An 18,852-nucleotide genomic window follows, 5' to 3' on the forward strand; every position below is an offset into this window, starting at 1 on the left:
CGGCTTGTGCCTAATAGCAAAGAGATCAACTGCCCAAAATAAGTCTAGTAAAGACCCTGAAGGTCCCCAAACTCAGCCTGGGCCTGCTGGGGGAGAGAGGACCCTGATTCTCCATCACCCAATTAGCAGCTGGAAAACATTTGTTTCCCCCATTAAACTGTGGCTCTAAATAAAAATGCTGCCCTTGGCTCCTGGTCCCCCTCCCACACACTTTGTTAACATGTGATTAAATACTCCAGCCCTAGCAGGCAGTCTTGGGGGTGGGAAAAGGTTATTAGCTAACGGTTCAGAGCAGTAAAGGCACTTGGCTAGGATTCTCAGTGCCCCCAGAGATATAATTATCTCATGCACGATGGCTTTGCCACCTGTCACATCTTCTGGTTTAATTTTTTTTTTTTAATAAAAAATAACAAGAGGGGTTGTTTTCTTGCTATGTGACAGAGCTTGCTTTGTGCTGAGCTGGGACAACACAGGCTTGTGGTGGCCGCCTCCCAAACTCCCTGCTCCTGTTTTCTGTCTGCATCTGTCTTCATCTTGCTACCGGTGTCTCCATCACTTTCTTCGTCTCTACCTCGCATTCTGCAGCCATCCGTCTGCGTGTCCATCTGAGCATGGCTGCTCCACCTGCAGTCTCCCCGGTTCGCTCCCTGAACACCAAAGCCTTTTCTGACACATTGCCTTCAATTGCTTTGTCTCAAGGGCTTTCATTCCCCCACCCTTCCTTCCTTCCTCTCTCTCTCTCTCTCCCTTTCTCTCACTTCCTCCTCCTTCCCTCTCCTCTCTTTCTCTCCTACCTCCCTTCCTTCTCCCATCCTTCCTTCTCCTAGTCTCCCCTGGACTCTCCAACATGAACTCAGTACCCTCAGGGCCTCCCTGAAGGGTCCACCTTTCAATGGGCTTCCCTCACCGTGACCCCTTGAGTCACACCTCTCCTGTGCTTTTGCCCGAAAGTCCCCCACATCTGGAAGGCTGTATGTGACTGTCAGTATCCTGGGTTTCTGGTCCTTCAGGCCCAGTTGCAGACCTCAGGCCAAGACTGGGAGCCTCTCAGTTCCTGGCAGGCTTCTTTTGCTTATCTTCCCTTCCTACCCTAGCGTTGGCTGGACTCCTGCTGGGACAGCAGTGGGGTCTGATGGCATATTCCTGCCTGTGGCTTCCAGCTGGTGAGACCTTCACATATGCAGAGAGGCCTTCCTCTCCTGTATGGCTCATTCCCAACACACAGTCTAACCTGACTTCACAGGACCTGCTGGGCAGATGCTATGTGCCACGTGGTGTCCACCCTCTCCAGGGACCATTGGTTCTGCTTAGAAAATACTAGATCTGTAGACACATCAGCTGGGCCAGCCCTCAGTGTCCACGTTCATACACATAAACATGCCAAGAGATGCTGACAAGTAGAGTTCTCTCTCTCCAAAGTCATTCCACGTCACTCCACACATCCATCTGGCACCCTTTCTAGTCACCCAGGGCCATCAAACTTCTCTGGAACTGCTGAACATCTTTTAAGTGGAAGAGTATGAATATATGTCCCTTGGTAACATCTCCTTTTTCTCTTTCAGCCACCGGATTTCCAAATCAAAGTTCAGGTGAGTGAAATGCGTGCTCTTCTTTCCCACTGCACACCAGCTCTGTCCTCGGCTACACTTTTGGGTAGCCCAAGATAACAGCAAGGGGGGAGGTGGTTATAGTGAGGGTGTTATTCTAAGGAGTAAACGGCTGTCTTTTGGATGGCTACCAAGAAAAGACTTATAGATCAGATTCCGTATATAATTCAGGGGTTGATATTTGTTGAATTTTCTTGGCCAGTCTTTTTGGCAAGTACCATCCCTAGGAGGTTGTAAGACCTAATGTGTCTCCGTTCCTTATAAGATGAAGTCCAGTTAAAATAAATATAATGTGGACACTTGCTACTATTCTTGCCTACTTCATGTTTATGGAACACAGTACGAAATGAATGTTAAGGATTATGGAAAGAACATAGGATCACAACATTGCTGTTTCAGAACCTTTCACAGGACCCGTCTTCAGCCACATGTCTACCTTTCCAGCCTCTCCTCTTGCACTCCTCTGCCTACACTCCTCATTCCAACCACATGGAACTTCTTGCAGCCCCCAGAATGTTCTCTGTCCTCTCAGACATCAAGGCCTTCCCGTATACCCTTTCTTCACCCTGAAGACATCGTGTCCACATGTCTTCATCTGGGGAATCCAGGTTTTTGTTAAGAACCTCAGATGTTACTGCATCTACAGCTTATGCAAACCCTTCCAGGGAAGTTACTCAACTCCCTCCACTCCCATAGTGCTTTGCTCATACCTCTGTCACAGCACTTAGCATACAACACTACAATTATGGCTCACAGGCCTTCAGTAGGCTCTGCATGCCTCAGACATATTCTTTCTAGAGAACCTAGCTAAGTGCCTGCCCAGGGGTAGGCTGTCCATACATATATGTTGAATGGATGAATGAATGGATTTGTGGAGTGGAGATGTGAATTTTCCCCCACAAAGCTTGTACATGCCAAAAATATTGGTGTTTATGTTTTGTAATTGATCTAATCTTGCTTCCCTAGCCTCACCCACTGTGTAGCAGGAGCATAAATAACACTAAATTTTAGTCCAGCTGGGTAAATGGAACCCAGTGCTATGCTTTAAATAGTCCCTGAAGGTAAAATGTTCAGTCTCTCATATTTCTACTTCCCCAGCTTTTCTTCAGAATGGAGTCTGGATGCATGGGGGCAGGGAACTTCAAGATCCTGGGAAGTAAATGGGGCTTGTTAAGGGCTGCTTCTGGAATCCTTCTGAGTCCTTTGCCTATCTATACTGTTTGATGGCTAGCCTGGGCTTCTCTCTGAAATTTCAGATCCTTCCCGGGGTGCAGCAGCCCACCTACTTTGGACATCCACTGCTGGAGTCCATGCCCCCCATATTTACATTTGATCTTGGAATCTCGACCTCTGCTGTCTGACCCCCAAGCTCTGTCAGTCCCTTACTTCAGCACCTCCATACCTCATCTGAATGCGTGGACACTCCCAGGTCCTTCACACTCCATGAACAGGCTATGGGGAACCCAGAGCACTATAGCAGGCTCACCTACCTATTTGCCTCTTGCTGCTGCACCAGCCTGAATAAAGCTCTGAGCCAAAGGCTGGCATTTTCCTAGGGGCCTGCAGACATCTTCCCCCATACTACACCCAGTGGAGGCTACCCACTAGCCTCAGCACCCCAGGGACTCCCCATAACTATTTGGGTGTCTCTAGAGCAACCCTCTGCAACCTCTTGAGACTTGGCACCCAGGGCTGAGAATTTAGTGAGGACTCTGGTGTCTGACTTTCACCTCTATTTCTGATACCTTCTTTCTCCCATAATTCACTAAAATTGGAAAATGTAGGCTTTTCTCCCCTTTCTCTCAAGCCAAGATCTCCTTTACATTAAAAAATCTTGGACGTATTGCATGGAGCACTGAGTGTGGTGCATAAACAATGAATGCTGGAACATTGAAAAGAAATTTAAAAATAAATTAAAACACACACACACACACACACACACACGCACACACACACACACACACAATCTAGGGTCAAGTCTACCAGGCCTAGCTCTTATTACATGAAAGAAATTTCTAGAAATATAAAAAATCTTTTCTCTCTTGGTAATGTTTGGATTTTACTGCTTTAGCTCCATGTCTAGAGAAGTGGTTAATACATAATAGGGAGTGAATTAATATTTGCTGAATGAATGAATGAATGAATGGTCTTGCTTCAGTAAGACAATAGGCTTACACAGCCTCAGACAAAATGTCTAATTTGACAGTCAAAGCTGAGAAAGCACTTTGTGTTCCTGACAGTTTTAAATCCCCCACACAATAAAAGTAAAGGGATCTAAAAATCCATTTGCAAATATTTCCAAAATATCACTCTCATTACATGCAAATGAATGAATCATAAATGAACAAATGAATGAGTGAACAAATGAAGGAACATGTTCTGAAGGATTGGAAGAGAAACGACATTTTTGTATGTACTCTATCTAGTAAGAGATTTCCCAGGAGATTCTGGGAACATTTTTCTACCCAGTGACCCATGGTACAACCCATCCTTTTAACAAAGGAGAGGAACAGCGCCCCCCCAAACCCCCGCAAAACCTTGGGACTCTTTGCTAAGCTTTGAGACTCAGCTCAACCATCTACTTAACCTCATGTATTTCAACCACTGAATCTCTGAGAAAGGTTTTTTCCTGTGCTGCTACTATTTGAGATATAACAGAAATAAGAGAGAAACCTGTATTCTCAAAAAGCATACTATCAGAAGTTTAGCACTATCATTCAACCCATTTTTAGATGAAGATACTGAGGCTGAGAGAGACCAAGGGTCACATGCTCACATCTGGCCAAGTCAGAAACCGTAGCCAGGTCCTGTATTGCTAACCACCATGCTAGCCTAGTGAAAGGTTCTGCCCAGGAATACTGAACCCTGTTTCTGCTCAGTTATTATATCTTAAGCATGGGCCCATAGTTCTACAGCAGTGTTGTTGAATAGAAATACAATGTGAGCCACATTAGGACTTTTTAAATTTTTCTAGTAGCCATGTTAAAAAGTAAAAAGAAACACGTGAAATTAATCTTAATATAATTCATTTAACCCAATGTATCTAAAACATTATCATTACAACATGTAATTAATATAAAAATTATTAATGAGATATTTTACTTTTTTTTTTACTAAGTCTTTGAAATCTGGTGTATTTTACCTTATGACATGTCTAGGCTTGGACTGGCCAATTTCAAGTGTTGAAGAGACACATGGGGCTAGTAGCTACTGCACCAGACGATATGGCCCTAAAAAGTCTGAGCAGGTAGCAAACGGTTGCACTCTAGATGCTACAGCCCACTGATGACGTGTGTTTAAGGAATATTAAAAGCTGGCAATGGATTGAAAATTCCATGAAAATTATCAAAGTAGACCCAGAGCCATTTCTGTCTGCTGAGAAGTTTGCCGATACAGATGCGAGAGGAATGTCTCCTCGTACTTCCTACATCCTGGTTGTGGCAGCCATGATTGAAAAATGTATTCTGGTACACTGAAAAGAAATTTAAAAAATAAATAAAAATTTTTTTAAAATGAAAAAATATAGTATAGAGGGAAAATGGAGAGAGAATTTTTGCAACTCAGAAATAAACTTGTAGGCAGTGAAGAGCCTGCTGCACTCTAAAAAAGATACTAAAATTTGAGTTTTTTTTTAAATTAAAATACTCTGTTCATTTTCTCAGTTTAACAATGACAAATAAGACAATCTGAGTTTCCAAACAGCCTATTCTGTTTGTAATACTGAATGATGCAAAGTCATGGTTTACTTAAAAGAAATGCTAGAAGAGAGACGTTAGGGGAAATTCGGCCAATTAATTATCTTATAATATTAGGGGAATATAAGGGTAGTCCTTTGGTAAGCCAAGTTTCCACTTGGAGGAATTAGTCACAATGAGGAATTTTACAACATTTGGGTCTCACTGTTCAGAATAGGATTCAAACAGTTAAGGAACAAATGATTTAGGAAGTCTTGTGCAATTTGCAGGGATTAATCAGATAACCTATTGGAGTCTCCAGATCTTGACTTTATAGACTTCTGAAGTGAATCCTGTAGGGTTCTAAAATTTGGGAGGACAGTCTTGCCCCATCTTCATTGACATGATCAGCTGGAACAAGGCACATATCCAAATTTGTCTTCTCTCTAATGGTCCATTCTAAGTTACTTATGTATAGTATAAAAGAATTAAATTTAATCATTTTCTGTGTGGCTTGTTCTCAGTTAAAGATAGGCACTTACTGTAGCCACTAGAAAGAGCCTAAACTGTCCACTATTTTTGAGGTAGTCTACTCTTCTAGATGTCTATCCAAAATTATGTGCCAAGCAAACTCTTTTAGTAACGCTGCCCCTCCCTCACTCCACCTTCATTGCTGGGTCACAAAAGCTCCAGAGAGCTCTCAAGCCTTGTCTTCAGCAAGAAGTTAGTAAATCTGCATAGAATTGTCTCTGCTGTTCTGTCAAGCTGTCGGTCAAATGTCCCTACCGTGTAAGATGGACTGCACTAATTACTAGGGTTGTATAGCAAAGTACAAGACACAGTGCCTTTTCCTCGAGGGTCTTATGATCTCCCTGGAGAGGCAAGAACCATATAGTTAAAGAAAACTGACAACATGGGGAAATGGGAAGCCATTTCCTCTACGTAACCTTTGCTGGCTCCTCCACCACTGGCTGGGAGGTCCTTTGGTGCACCCCTGTGGCACCTCTGTGAAGCCTGCCATGGTGCTAAGCACACTCTTTGATTGCTTGCTTAAGGATCTTCATTGCTCACTTAAGTTTTATGCAGAAAAAGACTACCTATCACGTTAACTGATGCATATCTACTACCTATCCCAGGATAGTAGCAAATATTTCTTTAATGTACACTTAAAGTGAGTAATGCAGATGTAAGTGGGGCAGGAATTCTGAGCCTGGGGAGACTAGAAAAGTTCACCATGGAGAAGCTGGGACTTGAGCTGAACCCCCCAAAATGGGCAGGACATAGAAAGGGGAGGTCCTGGCAGTTGTGGTGACAGTCCACGGAGATGGAAAGGCAAAAGCAAAGCCCAGACTTAGGAAGAGGTAAGGTGGATCCCAGGGTGAGTTGAGCAAAAATTTCCCAAGGGAATGGTACAATGCATAGTACAGAATTTTGAAGAAGTAGATTAGGCACATTCATATCCACCCTTCTGTCCTATGTCTACATATGGGAACTTCTATTTCTAGAGTAAATGACTTTCCTAGTTAGTATGAAGGGAACGTGAATAGCAGGCAGATTTCTCCTCCCTATTTTATCATTTAATTTCTATATCCTCCATGCATATGTAAACACACAAATAAATTTACACATTCTAATAAATCATTACATTTATTATACTGTAGGAAGCGTTGCCAGGAAACCAGTTGTCAAGCAAAGCTATATTTTGAAGAGTGGGAGGTGTATAATTATCTTTAAATACTTTCTCTGGATAGTAATTACCCCCACCCCCACCCCAGCCCAAATCCATGTGACTCCCCTGAATGGCTGTGCATGGGAACAGCACGTTTGACAGCTACTACCCTGCCTCTGTCAGCCACTCCTTAAGGGGGTCAGGCAGTTCCAGACCCATGGGACAGGCCTGACCTTGTGGCACCCCACATCCCAAACTTGGGAAAAGAGGAGCTTAATCAAGTTCTCAGTATGAAACTGACTCTGAGTCCATTTCTACATACTGTAAAGGAACACAAACTTGAGTCCTTTGGACTCTGAGTAACAATTATCTGTGATTTCTCTAACAAAAGATTAAATCTATTTAAAACACCCTTTGAAACTACAATGTAAGCTATTTGAAGTCATATATGAGTTTGTCCTGCAAACTCATTTTTCAGGAAAAAAATAGTTGTACCCAATTTCTGTATATTATTAATAACCACAATGACAGGAAAGAAGCAGTGTCCTGCCCTGTTGAGATAAGACTCCTCAGTACCAAGAGCTGGCAAACTTCAGAGGAGGCTAAGGACCACCTAGGACCCCTCATCTCATCCTTTGCCCCTTACTTCACCCTCCCCCATCCTCACTCTTACCCAAGGTGGTAAGTCAGGGAAGGTAAGCCTCCCTAGCATTTAGAAACTTTAATTTTCTGACCTGGATGCACTTCTTCTCTATATAGTGGATTAGCCTCAAGTAGCAGATAAGTGTCCCCGACAAAGGGATAGCGCTTCCTGGAGATGGCATTCAAGCACCCACAATGAGCAGAGTCAGATCAGAACACTATTTGATTCATTCTTTCTTCCCTCCCTGTTCTGCAGGCCAAAAACTAAGTTCTCCCTGCCATTCCAAGGAGACAGTTCTCTTCTTAGATCTTCTTCTCACATTTCTAATCTCACAATAGATATTAACAAAGATTTGGTAACAGGATTTTCCACAGATATTAGATAGAAAATACAGAATGAAAATACAAATGAAGTCAAGCTATCTTGATAGGCTGTTTTGGGGGTGGGTGGAGGAACCCATTGCAGCAGGAGTCTACATTTCCAGAAACCTAGAATACAGACTTGAATAGAGCTATTCATGGACTGTTACTCTGAGATGCTGCTTTGCCCCTTCCCACCTTCTTTATTACCCAAACCAGGGTGTTGCCTTCCAGCTGCCTGCTGGGTCTCTCTACACACATGACATGCAAGCACCTTAAACCTATTTCCTGAGCTGAGCGCCCCACCGTTCTTGTAGCAACCTTCCTGCCCAGAGCACTCCTTCTCTTTGTCTGGACCTGTAATTATTAGAGGTATGACTCTTCCAAATCACCCCAGCTAGAAATTTTGGCTGTCCCTTCCATACCTTTCTTTCTTACCCTGCACATCCAGTCAGGCTCAAAGCCCTATTGATTCTGTCTCAAAATAACACTGTCAACTCAGTGTCCTCTTTTCCATTAATAAAGCTACTGCCTTCATCTTCTCTAGCCCAGATGGCCAAAAGAGCATTTCTCATACTTCCCCTGATCTAGAAATTGTTTTGTTGGTCGTTTGGTTTTCTACTGGAAGCTATAAAGTCCTCTACCATAAAATTTAAAAATGTGAGTGACTCCTTGAGATCATCTAGCTTAATGGTTCTCAACCATGGTTACAGATTAGAACCACCTGGCGAGCTTTAAAAATCTACCCAGCCCCCAGAGAATCAGATTAAGCTAGTTTGGAGTTGGAGTCTGGGTACTGGTGAGGGTTGATGGTTATGTTTTTTAAGCTTCCCCAGGTAATTTTATGTACAGCCAGGATTGAGAATCATTGACCTAAGTCCCTAATGAAGAGACCAAAGGAACATTATATGGACCATGGCCAAGCTTCCTGGTGGCCATGTGCTGCATGCGCTCGGACATAGAAATGTGTATATGTGTGGGTGTGTTCGTTTCTTCTGAACAAAGGATCTAAACATTCATGAGATTCTCAAAAGTTTCCATAACCCCATAAAAACAAAGAACCTCTGATCCAGATTCTCCCTTTACACTTTACAGATGAGGCAGCATCTGGGCAAAAGATTGGGCTGGGGGGAAAACCAAGTCTGGCTCTGCCACTGTGTGATGTCTGTCAAGGTATTCAACCTCCGTGGCCCTTAGTTTTCTCCTTCTCAAAATCAGGGTAACACCTGCTTTGCAGGGTTATTTAAAGAATCAAAGAGAAGACATGAGAAGTGTCTAATACAGTAACAGGCATGGACTGGTCCTACTACTACCATCACTACTAATAATACTCTTACTTGTGCAATACAATTTTGAATAATATCATTATCATAAAATAAAAATACTTATTTATACCAGATGTATTATATGGCATTTTATCAATCCCCACAATATCCCTGTGAGCTTGACCCTATTCCCTTCTTACAAATGGGAGAACCAATGCTTAGAAAGGTCAGGGCCACACCCAAGACCACATAAGTAAGTAAGTGGCAGAGCGCAGTTAACTGACGGGAAGCTTATCTCCTGGTCACCAGATTGCACTGCTCTGCAGAGGCCAAGTCCGCAGTCCAGAGAAAGGATGGTGCCTTTCAGATTGGAAAAATGATGAATTTCACAGCCACCTCCCCCACATTTCTCTCCTTACTCCCTTTCCAGCCGCTACTGGCGCCGGTGGAATCGGTTCTGTAGAAGAAAGTGTCGTGCTGCAGTCAAGTCTAATGTCTTCTACTGGCTTGTGATCTTCCTTGTGTTCCTCAACACACTCACCATCGCCTCGGAACACTACAACCAGCCCCACTGGCTCACGGAGGTCCAAGGTGAGAGGCAGTCCCTGGTGCTATCCTTCTTTACTCTTGCTAACTCAGCCCTGAATCCCAGGGAGGAAATAGTCACAGGCATAAGGTTGATGGGAAAGCCACCAGTGTCCGTGGCTCTTGGCAGGTGCCATGCTGGGGTCTCCAAGAGCTGAAGAGCTTACAAGCCCCACAGTAAAATGCAGAGCCTCATTATAAACAGATGTGGTTCTTGGCTGGGCCCGCATGGTCTGCCTGCCCCAACAGTCACTATTGTGTCCAGGTGACAAGGACATATGCTATCCTTTTTTTGGCTATCTCAGACCCTTGGCTGCCAACTTCCCAGAAGAGATTTTCAATACCTCAGGCCTTACTGTATCCTGCAGATGGGTCTGCTAGAATGGGTGTGGATGAAGTGAGCAAAAAGCCAGGAAGGAGGTCAGTAGTGGCCTGACCCTGAGGAGCTGTCCTTCATGAGCATATAGTAGTCATCGCCCTTCCCTGGAGCCCTAAAAGAGGACTTCCCTAGCCAGTGCCTCCACTCCCAGGGAGTCAAGCAGACACGGGGGCTTCATTCCAGAATCCTGGAAGGTAGACAGTCTCCCAGTGCATGGGGTAGACTCGGGTGGCCTGCCCTCCTCCTCGATTGGTTTGGGCAGAGGACTCACCTCTCAAAACCTCCCTCCTCATCCCTGAGAAAGCAGCTGGGGGAGTGAAGAAAATCAGCGCTCACAGCCTTTGATGCTTGGTAGATTATGTTTACAGTGATTATAACTAGATAACCCCTTTCCTGGCCATTTGGCCCCAGTTGTTCTGTTGTGGCAGCAACATAGGGGAAAGGTGTTCTGGCTGGGAAAGGGGAACCCTGGCCTTTTTTCCAGTGGTGATAATTACTGTTTTCTCTCTCCTTCTCCCACCTCCCTCCTCTCACTCCCATGCTGGGATCCTGCCCCCTCTCCTGAACCCACCAGACACAGCCAACAAGGCACTGCTGGCCCTTTTCACTGCAGAGATGCTGCTGAAGATGTACAGCCTGGGCCTGCAGGCCTACTTTGTCTCCCTGTTCAACCGCTTCGACTGCTTCATTGTGTGTGGGGGCATCCTGGAGACCATCCTGGTAGAGACCAAGATCATGTCTCCCTTGGGCATCTCTGTGCTGAGATGTGTCCGGCTACTGCGGATATTTAAAATCACAAGGTATTTGGTCTCTCATTTCCCTTCGGACCTGGGACTCAGGGAGAGGTTCTTCCAGAAAGCAAGGGAGGCAGAAAGGCCTGGGTGGGAGAGCAGCTGCTATTTCTTGAAAGGTCTATCCTTGGCTCATATACGATGGAGGGGAATTTTTCTTCATTTAGATGGCATATCGTTTAGAAACTCCTTTGGCTGCTGATACCAGAGACAACTCAGTGGCATAAGCAAATTTGGGGTTTGTTCAGTTACATAAAAGAAGTGCAGAGGTGGGCAGTCCGGGTGGTTTCAAGAAGGCCTCAGGGACACAGTCGCCTTATGTCCTTTGCTTTGACAGCCTCAGGACTGCCCTCCACTCCAGGGTCATGAGGTGGCTTCCAGAGATTGAGCCATCATGTTTGAATCAAGGCAGGGAGAAGAGAAGGGGTGAGGGATCAAAGCAGGGGCCTTCCTGGCAGAGTCAGCCCCCTCTAGAACTCTTCTAGACACTTCACCGAAGTCTCTGTTGGCCACCCAACTGAGAAATGTGGTCTTTTTGCTGTGCATGTGCTGCCGAAAATGCAGTCAGGATTCCTTAAGTGGAGAAGGATGATGGCTAGTGTGCCACAGATGGTTCTCACCCCTCCTTCACACATTCACCCCCTCTCCATCTGCCTGTCCATCCACCCACCCAAAGATTGCAGGCTCCCCAACTCTCCAGGTCAAGCCGTGATTCTCATGAAGAGGACATGCGCAGGCAGGGGACAGGGAAGTGGGCAGCATGTTCTAAAACAGTAATTTTCAGCCATGTTGAGACCCATTTGGGGTGATGAAATCAATTGATTGGATCACAGCCACCATTTTTAAACAACTTTATTGAGATATATTTCACATACTATATAATTCATCCCTTTAAAGTGTACAATTCAGTGTTTTTCTATATATTCACAGAGTTTTGCAACCATTGCCACAATTTAGTTTTGGAACATTTTCTTCACCCCAAAAAGAAAGCCATACCCACTCCTCATTGGTTCCCTCTTCCCTCCCAGTGGCAACCACTAATTTACTTTCTATCTCTATAGATTTACCTGTTTTTGGCAATCCCTATAAACGAAATCATGAAGTATGTGGTGTTTTGTGACTGGGCTTCTTTCATTTAGCATTAATGGTTTCAAGATTCACTCATGCTGTGGCATGTGTCAGTACTTTATTCTTGTTTATGGCTAAATAATGTTCCATTGTATGGATATACATCGCATTTGTTCTTTCATTCATCAGTTGATGGACATTTGGTTTATCTCCCCCTTTTTGCTGCTATTAATAATGCTGCTATATACATTCATGTTCAAGTTTTTGTACGAAGGTACATTTTCATTTCTCTTGGATATATACCTAGAAGTAGAGTTTCTAGATCATTTGATAACTCTACTTCTAAGATTTTGAGGAACTGCCCAATTGTTTTCCAAAGAGACTACACCATTTTGCATTCTCACTGGTGGTATCTATTGGTTCCGATTTCTTCATAGTCTCATCTTCAAAGAAAGAATGAAATAGAATAGGAAAATATCAGAAGACCTCACATAAGCATTGTCTCATAAAAATCTTTAAGACATATGTCTGAGTTGCAGTATAATATGTATTTCTCACTGTGGGATGTGGTCAAACTTGAAGGGATGTGTCAGAAACATGTGGTACGGAGAGGGCTCAAACTCTGGCCCCCAGGGGTACAAGCATCCTCTCCAGAAGAGTCTCTGCTTTGGGATCCCAGCTGACAATAGGGGCACTGGAACCATCAGTTGGATTGTGTTGGGGGGAAAAGGGAATGGGGTCGGCATCTTTCATTCAAAGACCTGGAAGTAACCACACCCTGCTTGATGTGTTCTGAACTTGGCTGAGTGAGTAGTCAAGGCTTGCAAAGCTGCCTTTGCTTTGCTGTTCTGCTCATGGCTCTCTCAACAGCTCATTCCTGCAGGGCTGTCTAGGTTCGAGAGTCAAATGAGAGAAAGCATTTAAAGAGCTCAGTTCGGTACCAGGCACAGGGACACTCAAAAGCCAGAGGGTTGATTATTAATCTAATTGTTACCATTGTTGTTACTAGGAGGAGGGAGAGGAGGAGCGTTGAGAGCCATCTAAACACATACACAGTCTCATACTTCTGTTTCTCTCCCATGTTCATACTGCATGTCAAGCTCCAAGAGATAGGGCAAAAGGGGTATGGTATGAATAGAACCCAGGAGACATTTCCTCTGGCTGGGGAGATGGAGTTTGTGCTCATGAAATCACTGAAAGAAAATCTAAGGCAGAATAAAATGAGCCAGCAAATGTTGGAATAGAGGGAATACATGCTCTGGGAAGCCAGAAACAGGAGAGAGTCCCTGGAGAAGATTTAATGTCACAGGATGGGTTCCAAGGACATGCAGAATTTAAACCACAAGTTTAATGCTCTTGAGCAAACACCTCTCTACCCCTCACCCCAGAAAAAGCTCTCTCTGAATGCCCTGAACATCTTGGTATTATAGAAATCCTTGGTTTGTAGTAAAAGTAGTAGAAATACAGAAACAATTACTGTTAACATGCATCAGGACTTACTCTGTGCAGATAGTGTAGCCCGACTGCTTTCACTTGATTCACCCTCACAATAACCACTATTGCACTATTACTATTCCCATTTTACAGATGAGGAAACTGTGGTTCAGAGACTTCAGTCACTTGCCCAAGCCACACAAACTGCTCAGGGGTGAAGCTAGGATTAAATAGCAGGTCTGTCTGTCTGACCTCTGGTTCTGTGCTCCTAACCATGACTGTGAACTGTGGAGTTGATCACTAAACTGTCTTGCTGTCTTTATCCCGGAGATATGACTTGGGATTTTTACAAGTTGATTCTTGTTATTAGATATTCATTGATTCTACCCGTTCTTCATTGGGTCTGATAAAAGCAATTTTTAACTTGGAGTTTTTAGTGCCTCCTAAATAAGTCTCAGAAGTCTGTGTGTTTGGGGGTTTATTTTTGCTTCTGTTTTCTAGATTCCTATAGAAAAGAATTCTTGGGGCGCCTGGGTGGCTCAGTGGGTTAAGCCTCTGCCTTTGGCTCAGATCATGATCTCAGGGTCCTGGGATCGAACCCCACATTGGGCTCTTTGCTCAGCGGGGAACCTGCTTTCCCGCCCCCCGCCTGCCTCTCTGCCTACTTGTGATCTCTCTCTCTCTGTCAAATAAATAAACAAATAATCTTAGAAAAGAAAAGAAAAGAAAAGAATTCTTATTCCTAGATATTGTCATAACGTCTTAAAGAGATTTGACAGTCATTCTACTTCTAATCAATAACTTATCTATTTCTAAGCTAAAACTATCACCAAGAAGCCATTTTTTAAACTCTTGTCTTTGCAGAAAGCTTCCTGTCGTCCCTCCACGGGAATCTTTGGTGGTATTTTCAGATTTCTACAAAGTCTATAAACATAATAATTTAATTATCTAATTGGAAGTTACTTTGGCAAAGGCCATCATCTTCCCGTTTGCAAGCATCCAACCCCTCTAGGGGCTTTTGGAAAACAATACAGAGACTATAACTATGTGGGGAATCCCATGCCCCCTCTGAACCTTATCTCTAGTACACTCTAGTGACCAAGAAAATGCCTAAAATATGGGCTGGGAGTGGACATCATGGTCCCTGGAGATGGGTCATCTGTGCATGGTCCTGCTATCAGGCAAGTATATTTCTCTCTCTTCTTTTAAAACCTCTTGGAGAATACTTTGTAATATCTCATTACTATTTGTATGTTAAAGAAGCATTTTTTACAATGCGTTCTGAACCAGTGATTGTGATTCTCAAACTTAGGTGGACTCATTAAGAGAGCTCATGAAGGATCCCCACCACTAGAGATTTTGACCAGCAACTTCTAGAGAGTTCCATGCTGGTAGTCCAGTGACCTCACTTTGAGAAGCACTGGCCTAATTTCCTATTGTTCCTTTGTCCACTTCCCTGTCTTAAAATATGGACTTTTATATATCATTGGAAACCTTGATTTTTTCATCTACACTCTCTACTATAGCCCTTAACCATGTTAAGATTGTACTTTTGATAGTTCTTGACTGGTAAAATATATAATGATAAAAAACTACTATGAATTTAGCAAAGTTTTTAAATTATTTGAATTTTCTTAATTCTTATACACCTGTGCACATTTGAAAAGTGGTAATGTACACACGAGGCAAGCTATTTATTTAGAGTGCTGTAATGGTTGGTGTATCCATGGATTCATGGATCCCTTCCTATAATTCCAAGTTTCCCTTCCCTCACCCAGGACGTATGATCTGAGTTTGGAATACTGACCTAGACCAAGAGAACTCCACCATCATATTAAGACACAATGGTATGTCCAGAGCAGTCGAGCAGTGTGTAGCAAGTAATTTGTTATTATAGGAGCTGAAATACCAAAGTTTATGAATGGTTTCTTTTCCAAAATATAAATACAAAAAAATTCAACATTGTTCCTGGGACACCCTCACTCTTGGTCATTTGCATTCCCAGATACTTTTATGAATGGGCAAGAATGGGCTGGACTTACCACTCTTCATGCTGCCTGAAGTCTTCAGTATGTGACAAATATGAATATAGTATATGATGAAAATGAATTATTAGTGTGCTTATTTTTGAGTGTTTGGTCAAAATCTGAGAATACCTTAGAGAGTATACTATGTATATGAATATCATCCATCCTATATGTCTCATTAAAAAAAATAAAAAACAAGACTGGGAAACCTGCACTGGACTGTAAATCAGTTCATTCCTGGGTGTTAATAACATTAAGAGTGGTAAATTATGGAGTAGGGAAGGCAAGATTCCTGCCTCACTGAGAACAGAAAGGTACCCACATGGCCAAAATTTTTGTCATCTTTGGGTACATTATCCATTCCAGTGGGCCCTCTGGCCACGTCATAGATTGAGTTCTTTCTCCTGTTTTGAGGCTTTACCAGGCTCTTGAATGTTGCCAGTTTCAATACCAAGTATGTCTACTCATTGTCAGCCCAGTCTGACTTATCATTCTATGGGGAGGAAGAAAAACCTCAGTTAAACTAAATCTGGACGTGATTCCAATTTACTAATCACATCTCATTTTTTATACAGTTGGTTTTTAAATGCACTGAAATCCCTCCAGCCCTTGCGTTTTTTCTCTTAAACTTTAAGTCCCTTTCTTTTTCCAACTGCTCTTCCCCTGTGGCTCCCTTCCCAGGCCCTGAAATGTGAGTTTGGGCTGACTCAGCACAGACAGATTTACTGGTGAATCATGATCACATATGGGCTCCCTCCATAGCGCCCCAAGGTGAGAGCCTTTTGCAAATTCTCCAAGCTCTAAATGTCTCCATTTCAATTGCCAGAGTCTGGCCATGAGTATCAGATCCAACCCCACACCACCCCAAACTCCCCATTCTAGCCCTCCTCTTCTTAAGGCACCATGGAGGCTCTGAGCTCCTTAAGGACAATTATTAAAGAGATATGTTTGGCATCTGCCCAGTTTCCATGCCAGGGTCTATGGAGAAGGCAGCTCAGACTCAAGAGCCTGCTCACTGACATCAGCATGAAGGGTGGTTATTCTCTGGGATGGTGACTGGCTGGTATCACGTACTGGGGATTAAGAAGACACCAGTGGTGACTTGAAGGTGCTCCTTCCTTACCCCTGACACATCTGGTTCAAGGGCCCACTAGCAGAACTGAGTAGCTCTGTGGTCCAGGAGCTCAAGGGAGCACAATCCCAAGGCAATCCCAAGGTCAACACCGGATAGCATTGCCAGCCTGACCAGGTTACATTCCCCCCAGTAGGCTCCTTTCTCGATGTGACCAAGACCTCTGATGTGAACAGAGAAGATGAGACCTTTGAACTTTTTATCCAAGGCAGGGTTTGACTCTAAAATAAAACCTATAAAATATGAATTCTCCTAGAATGGAGGGAGCAGAGGTAGGTATCACCAGGAACTAAACTGGTAGATTTGGCCTTGGGCCCCTTGTTGTCCCAGACCCTGACCATAATATTATAGAATTCTCTGTTTGGCTCTTCCTGGACCAGCATATGCCTAGTTCAGCCTCCCATCACACTAACCCTTCCAGGTTCTATTGCGTCTTACAGAACCCGGGGCCAACTTTACCAAAGGACTAGTCCTTGCACACCCGCCTTGGATGCCCATGTAGCTGGCACAGGGAAAGGTGAGGGCAAGGCTGAGCTTCCTCCCTGAGTGAGCCTTCTGTGCTTCCTCAATTAACTAACATGATCTGCATTCTTCCTCCCTCCCTTAGGAATGGTGTATAGAAACCTCATATTGCACAGATTTGCAGCAGGAAATTTGCTTTATAGATACTCTACTAACAATAGATCACTGCCACCAACACTGAAAGGAGGTTTGGGTTTTTTGGGGGGTGGGGGTTACCCCTCAGGACAAGAAGAGTTGGGACAGATATAAATTTAGTTATGAACCTCTCTGGAACAGAGAGGAAGGAGGGTGAAACATTTGCAAAGCACCCTAAAGCTATTGGTACTCTTATTGTGAAGATCTTTTATTTATAGCAAGCTCGATGACCTGCTTCATACCTAGAATGTAAAGGACCTGGCCCTGAGCTATTTGAAGCAAAGGTTCGCAGGATGAAAGTTCCAGCTCAAGCAAGGCTCAGGTCACTTTCTGCCACAGGGCCCAGACAGACTTAGCACAGGAAGACTGATGGAGATACAGAACGCCTCCACAGATGGTGGTCACTTACGCCAAGAGAGACAGAGGGGAAAGGTAACAAAAGTGAAGCCATAGTCAACAAGAGAGAGAATTTAGGTAACAAAGAAATAGCTCGGGTAAGAAAACCCTCACATGCACCCTACTTTAAAGAGAGAACAGTGGGCTACGATGGGTGGGATTGCGGGGGAGGGCAAGACACACTTTAGATAGAATGACTCAGAGTCACAGGAGAACTGGAAAGTTGATCTCGGGATGACTGTGGCCGGTGGAGAGTCAGAGGATGGTGGGGTTGGGGGAGGGGAGTCTCGAATGGTGGGCGTGCATCCCCATATAGGGAATGAAGACTTCTGTGGATGGGAATGCCTGTTATGCTGTTCTGAGGACAAGATACTTTGTTTTCCTCTTTGTCTATGAGGCCCAAGACATTACTTTGTTCTGCTGCTGCTCGCTTTCCTCCAGAGCTCTTGTGTGTGTGTGTGTGTGTGTGTGTGTGTGTGTGTGAGTGTGTGTGCTTCATGGTTTTCATGGGTTAGGATAAAAACCTCAGTCAATTGCTAATATGTGTTTAACCCTTTTAGCTTTTATGTCTAGACACTAATATGTCTAAAAAGGAGAGTGTTTATGGGAGCTAAGGCATCCTCTGATCTTCCTGCCATAGCCGTCACAGCCAGCAAGAATCAGATTGGCATGAAGGAGGAGAGAGCTTCAGGACCTGCAAGGCTGCCAATATTTCATTTAAATGCCATTTCATGTCACCCTGCCCAGAGGCTGCCACATGTCACCTAAAATCTCATTAATATCAGTGGTAACGAGGGTCCCACCCTATCACCTGCTATCAGCCAAGGCATGCCAGGCTCCAAAATTCAGCTCCTCTATGAGCCCTAATAGTGTTCTTTGCCACAACATCAGTACAAAAATCCCTTTGAATCAGTCCTTTAGAGAGAACATAAAACATCTCCAACCATGTGCACATTGGGGATGGACATCTTCTGTTCAGCAAGCTGTATGCCCCTGGTCATGCCAGGCCACTGGCACCAGCTCTGCTCCCTTAATTCTGCTCCAAAGGAACAGCCATGGGGCAGACTCTGCCTTGCCCATGCTGAATGGGAAGCAACTGGAAATCAGAAGCAAACAGCATAAACAACCACTTGTTGATTTTTCTTCACTCTGTCTGAACTGTGTGA

At 44.0% G+C, this 18,852-nt stretch overlaps 1 protein-coding gene across 46 annotated transcripts in view; it reads left to right on the plus strand.

Annotated features, from left to right (window-relative positions):
* The window catches only part of CACNA1C (calcium voltage-gated channel subunit alpha1 C), a 708,196-nt gene that overhangs the window by 569,005 nt on the left and 120,339 nt on the right, over nt 1-18,852 (plus strand). For all 46 annotated transcript variants that reach the window (XM_032844463.1, XM_032844462.1, XM_032844471.1 and 43 more), the window contains 3 exons: nt 1,563-1,589; nt 9,648-9,808; nt 10,756-10,981. In XM_032844463.1, coding sequence (XP_032700354.1) covers nt 1,563-1,589; nt 9,648-9,808; nt 10,756-10,981 — 414 coding nt within the window. The remainder of the gene's footprint in view (nt 1-1,562; nt 1,590-9,647; nt 9,809-10,755; nt 10,982-18,852) is intronic.

The sequence above is a fragment of the Lontra canadensis genome, unplaced genomic scaffold (genome assembly GCF_010015895.1).
Source record: "Lontra canadensis isolate GAN:19392208 unplaced genomic scaffold, GSC_riverotter_1.0 scaffold153, whole genome shotgun sequence".
In the NCBI taxonomy this organism is placed as follows: Eukaryota; Metazoa; Chordata; class Mammalia; order Carnivora; family Mustelidae; genus Lontra; species Lontra canadensis.